The sequence below is a fragment of the Mizuhopecten yessoensis genome, unplaced genomic scaffold (assembly GCF_002113885.1).
Source record: "Mizuhopecten yessoensis strain PY_sf001 unplaced genomic scaffold, ASM211388v2 scaffold8577, whole genome shotgun sequence".
NCBI classification, from domain to species: Eukaryota; Metazoa; Mollusca; class Bivalvia; order Pectinida; family Pectinidae; genus Mizuhopecten; species Mizuhopecten yessoensis.
Genome location: NW_018407617.1, coordinates 24260 through 29312, shown reverse-complemented (window position 1 = coordinate 29312; position 5053 = coordinate 24260). Strand labels below are relative to the sequence as shown.

At 35.6% G+C, this 5053-nt stretch overlaps 1 protein-coding gene across 1 annotated transcript in view; it reads left to right on the top strand.

Annotated features, from left to right (window-relative positions):
* LOC110456253 (tRNA selenocysteine 1-associated protein 1-like) overlaps positions 1-4690 on the top strand; it is a 16114-nt gene extending 11424 nt beyond the window's left edge. The window contains exons 4-10 of the mRNA XM_021506865.1: positions 277-329; positions 1599-1702; positions 1961-2108; positions 2605-2740; positions 3168-3216; positions 3513-3571; positions 4162-4690. Of these exons, the coding sequence (XP_021362540.1) occupies positions 277-329; positions 1599-1702; positions 1961-2108; positions 2605-2740; positions 3168-3216; positions 3513-3571; positions 4162-4242 (630 nt within the window). The 3' untranslated portion in view covers positions 4243-4690. The remainder of the gene's footprint in view (positions 1-276; positions 330-1598; positions 1703-1960; positions 2109-2604; positions 2741-3167; positions 3217-3512; positions 3572-4161) is intronic.
* The last annotated feature ends 363 nt before the right edge of the window (positions 4691-5053 follow it).

The window sequence follows — 5053 nt, the reverse complement described above, 5'->3', positions numbered from 1 at the left end:
ATATGGTAACCCTGTGTGTACCACACCACATACATATGGTAACCCTGTGTGTACCACACCACACAAATATAGTTCATGTACATGTATCAGTTTATCTTGAATAGTAATTAGTTTGATTCTTTGATTGGATTAATTTATTTTATTATTATCAGTCAAATGTTAAGGATGAAATACATTGTTATTCAAAGTTTACTAGTTAATGTTGCACTAGTACTATGTGTGAGACTCAGATATGTTTTTTTACTGAAAAAGACTGTTATGTTCAAACTGTTTTAGCCTAAAAGATTTAAGCTGAACACATCCAGCCATGGAAAGGAACACCTCGCAGTGTAAGTTTGCCCTAATTTAGCTGTTAACTTCACATTGCGGAGACAGTGACTAGGTGTATTGGGTATTCTGTCTTTGCATATTGCAGAGTTATCTTCTCTTGGGAGCAGGTATTGATTGTTACGTCATTGGTTTGTGTGAGAAAATTACGTCGTTTTCTCAAAAATTGATGACGTTACTCTCACAAACAAGTGACGTAACAATCAATACCTGCTCCCAAGAGAAGATAACTCTGCAATACGCAAAGACGGAATTGTGCTATATAGGTAGCTGCTGTACCTGACTGCGGTACATCCCGTTATACTGGGATGGTCATCTAATAAAATTGACAGAGTGCAAATTGTGTAATCTCTGAAATGTGTTATACACAAACTATAATACTACCTATCTCATAATCATCAATCATATCAAACATGTTGCAAATTAGGACATTTATTGTTTAAAGGGACAATTTGGTCAAATAACACCTTTCAAATTGATTAGATACTGATAATATATACCTCTAAGTGATTTCTTTTCGTAACTGGTGATAAAAAAAGTTACGACCGGAATAACACAATATCCGGGCAGTGAGAATTATAGTTAACATCGCTGTCGACTGACAACACAGTGTCAGTGATGCTGATTTTGCACATATTAACGCATCCTTGTCGTTTTGAATTTACATATTATATAGATCTAATGAAGTATTTGTGTTCAATGTTGGTTTCGAATAAATAGAAACGGGTTTAATAAGAGCACACACTCAAGAGGGTACCTTAGAGAGAACTTCAAACGGCACAAAGTACAATATGAGTAGGTATAAACCTAAAATAAGTTTATAGCGATGATTGAGATGTTGTTTGGAAGATGCCGTTAATTCAGATTAAATTCTGGTACTTGTATTCCTAAGATTTGTGCTGAATGAAGCGAGAATTAACCTATTCTCCCCGGCTGGAAAGACATATTTGTTGGTAAAAAGTTCACGGACAGCTGCCGCTAAAGCATATGTTTGTTCAGTTAAGGATTTCTTCATTACAGATAAAGAACTCAAAAAAAACCTTGTCTCATGTCAATTTCTCGACATGAATTTTTCATAAGGAGTATCACACTATATTAACTTGAGGAATTTGTTGACACAAATAAAAAAAAAGTTTCTTCTCAAATTGTCCCTTTAACAAGAAAATTTCTTGATAAATATATGTTATAGGTCTGAAAACACAATAATTGTGTATGTGTAAATATCAGTATAGGTAAAAAATAATTCATTTTTATCTTTTTTACTATTTCAGTCCCGAATTTTCTCTTTTCATTGGTGACCTGTCCACGGATGTTGATGACTACGTTTTATATTATGCATTTGCAAAGAAATACAGATCATGTAGATCAGCTAAAGGTAATCAATCACCAAAAAATCAAAAGAACCTTTAATAATTATGGAATTAATTGTAAAGGAAAGAAATTGTCACAGGCTTTCAAAACATTAATCATTTATAAAATAGTTACTAAACATGTTATTTCCCACCCAAATTTTTGCTTGCTGGCCTTTTATAATGACCGAAATTGCACTCCTGTTGATTTAAAAATTTAATTAAAAAAAAATAGGATGCATGTGAAGCTGAGAATCCAGCACTGATCTAATCCATTCACACAGTTGTACTAGAAAACAACGGCCGCAGTAAGGGGTACGGGTTTGTTCGCTTCTCCGAGGAAACAGACCAGCAGAGAGCACTGATTGAAATGCAGCATATGACAGATATTGGGACGAAGCCCATTCGTGTGAGTCTGGCAACACCGAAAAGGTAGGAACACTCCATTGTGAATCCTCAGAGTTGATTTCAAGCACATGATTATAGTTTTTTTTTTGCTATCAAATAGTTTAAATTCTAGCATAGTGATTTAATTTTCTGTTTCACTAAGAAACACATACAAAACTGTATCTCTCTTTAATAGGATCTTGGTTACACATTTTTAAGACACAATAATATAATGATAAGGAAAAAAAGATCATTAACAATTTAACATTGATAAGAATGATGCCAATTAAAAGAAATCTAAAAGAGTAACTTTAAAGATAAATTACTGGTTCCAGTCAAAGATATACTGTTAACTTCAAAGAAATTCTGTTAATAATCATAAAAGAAACATGAAAATCTAGAGCAATACTGAGATAGGCATGTTCAATATAACTTCCATGGAACAAAAGAAAAAAATGTTTTTTTGGTTTATATGAGGCCCATTGGGCCTCTTGTTTGGATTATATCAGGCTCATTGGGCCTCTTGTTTGGTTTATATCAGGCCCATGCCCCAGGATATGACAGGAGGTATTCCCTACAGCCCCTACTACGGACACAACTATCCCTACAATGCTGCGTACTACAACTACTACAACTCCAACACTTACTACAACAATCAGGACTACACTTCTCGCCCGGTACGTAACTTCCACCATCCAAACAGGACACTCTTGTTGTTTTGTTTTGTTTGTTTGTGTTTTACGTCCTATTAACAGCTAGGGTTATTTAAGGATGTACCAGGTTTTGATGGTGGAGGAAAGCCGGAGTTCCTGGAGAAAAAAACCCAACCGACGGCCAGTACCTGGCGACTGTCACACGTAGTCTTCGAACCCGCGACCCAGTGGTGGAGGGCTAGTGGTAGCAGAATGTCAGACGCCTTAACCACTTGGCCACGGCGGCCCCTTCACACTCTTGTTGTTATACATATCTCTCTAGCATATTTCTCTTATACTGAGTAACACATTTATAGAGTATTGTATTAAATTCATTGTAGATACACTAAAATGAAGCAAACATGTTAACTAGGCTTTTGATCATAATCTATACATGTATGTCTTGTCGTAGGGTGGACATCATGAGCATGGCATTGAGGAGGATATAGATACTTTGGAAGGTAAGTCTGGAGTGTATGTTATCTGGAAATCAATTGTATACTTTTGAGGAATTCTTGGTTAGACCTTTTGTCAACAGTTGGACCATGCAGTAATTTGAATGATCATTAAAATTGTAAAAGTTTTAGAGCTGTTAGGTCAAACTTGTTACTTGCCATTAAAATCTGAACAAACTTCATTGACAAATATATTAATATGTAAGTTGCCGAGCTTTGTAGTATCAATCTGAGGTGTGTATTAGAAGCTATTATAACTGGTAGTACAGAGAAATCACTCGGCTTGGATTCTATATTTTCAGAACCAGAATTAGAAGTGGACATCTTCAGGTATAACAAAGACTACATGGAACAGAGTGAGGTATGAATATAATTTATTCAACCAGTTCTACAGATTGATATCATATTTCACTACAGAACAGACTTTAACCCCTTTCACCTCTGTAAACTATGATGGGACCATAATGTTGGCAATGTGAAGCTATTCCTATACACTTTCTATTGCCCTGTGGTTATTATACGCCTGGCAAAAGACAAGGCATATTATGTTATCACGTGAGCGGGCAGGCACAACCCTTTTACAGTGTCTGCTTGATATCTCGTGTAATTTTCAACGAAAGCTCAGACCATCATTTACAGAGTTATGCCCCTTTATTCAATTGGTGAAACAGTGTCTGCTTTATACCTTGAGTAATTTTCAACACATAAACTTCAAACTTCAGGGGAAAGTTAATTACCATGAAAGCTGAGACGAGTTTGATAACCACCATTGTCTGACTATAATTTACTGAGTTATGCCCCCTGAATCAGTTGAGTAGGTGTAATAATCTGACCATACTAGAGTTATTCCCCTTGGTTTCATTAATGCAATACTACATGCATTCCATGATGTTTTATTGCTCAAGATCTTTTTTCGTTTTCCTGATGTTTCTCTATTTGTATCTGTTGTAGGAAATCTTTGAGGCAATAGAGTTATCAAGATGGACACCCTTGGATAGCCTTGCATCAAAAATACCAAATCACATCGTCTGATCACTCTTCAGTGTTTGTCAGACATAAGTAAAAGTGGAGTGAAAGCTTAAGATTGAAGAAAGAATTTGAAAGTCGATTTTATGTTGGTGGAGTTGGTGGATGTATGTGTGAAATATCATCATCATGAGAGACTCACTGATCTTGAACTTTAATGAATAGGAATATGAGAATTATAACTTCATTACTAAAACAGTTGCAGATATTGACTCTGAATTGATGTTAGCGTTTAGGACAAATGGGCCTCTTGTTTTTGCTCTTATCCTAAAATATTTCAATGAAAAACCAAAAAATATAAGCATTTCTCATTTTCCAGGTATACCCGAGGGTCATATAACATGAAATCAGGTTTTGATGATTAAAAAAAATGATAACTTGATAGTTTATAATTATATGTGCAATGTATGACTTTTTTTTTTTTGAATAAAGATGAAATGAAATATTTACTACCTTATCATGTCGTTGACATAGTGGAAAACTTGATTACACAAAGATTTCGTCTCCATTTCATTTTTAACTGTGAAGTTTTATGTGGTACCTGGTGTATGAGTAGATAAATGATGTACTACACTTTAAATAGGGTGGTCGGGTGGTGCAGTGGATAGCTCACTTGCCTTTCACCAAGGCGGCCGGGGTTCGATTCCCCGATCGGACGTGAAAAGGTTGGGGTCATCTGTCCGACCATGTGGGTTTTCTCCTGGTACTCCGGTTTCCTCCCACACTAAGACCCCCCTTAAGACACTAAGACACATGCTAACATCCGGGCCAACAAGAGTGATTAATATAAGTTGAAATTACTTGTTCTATAATTGTT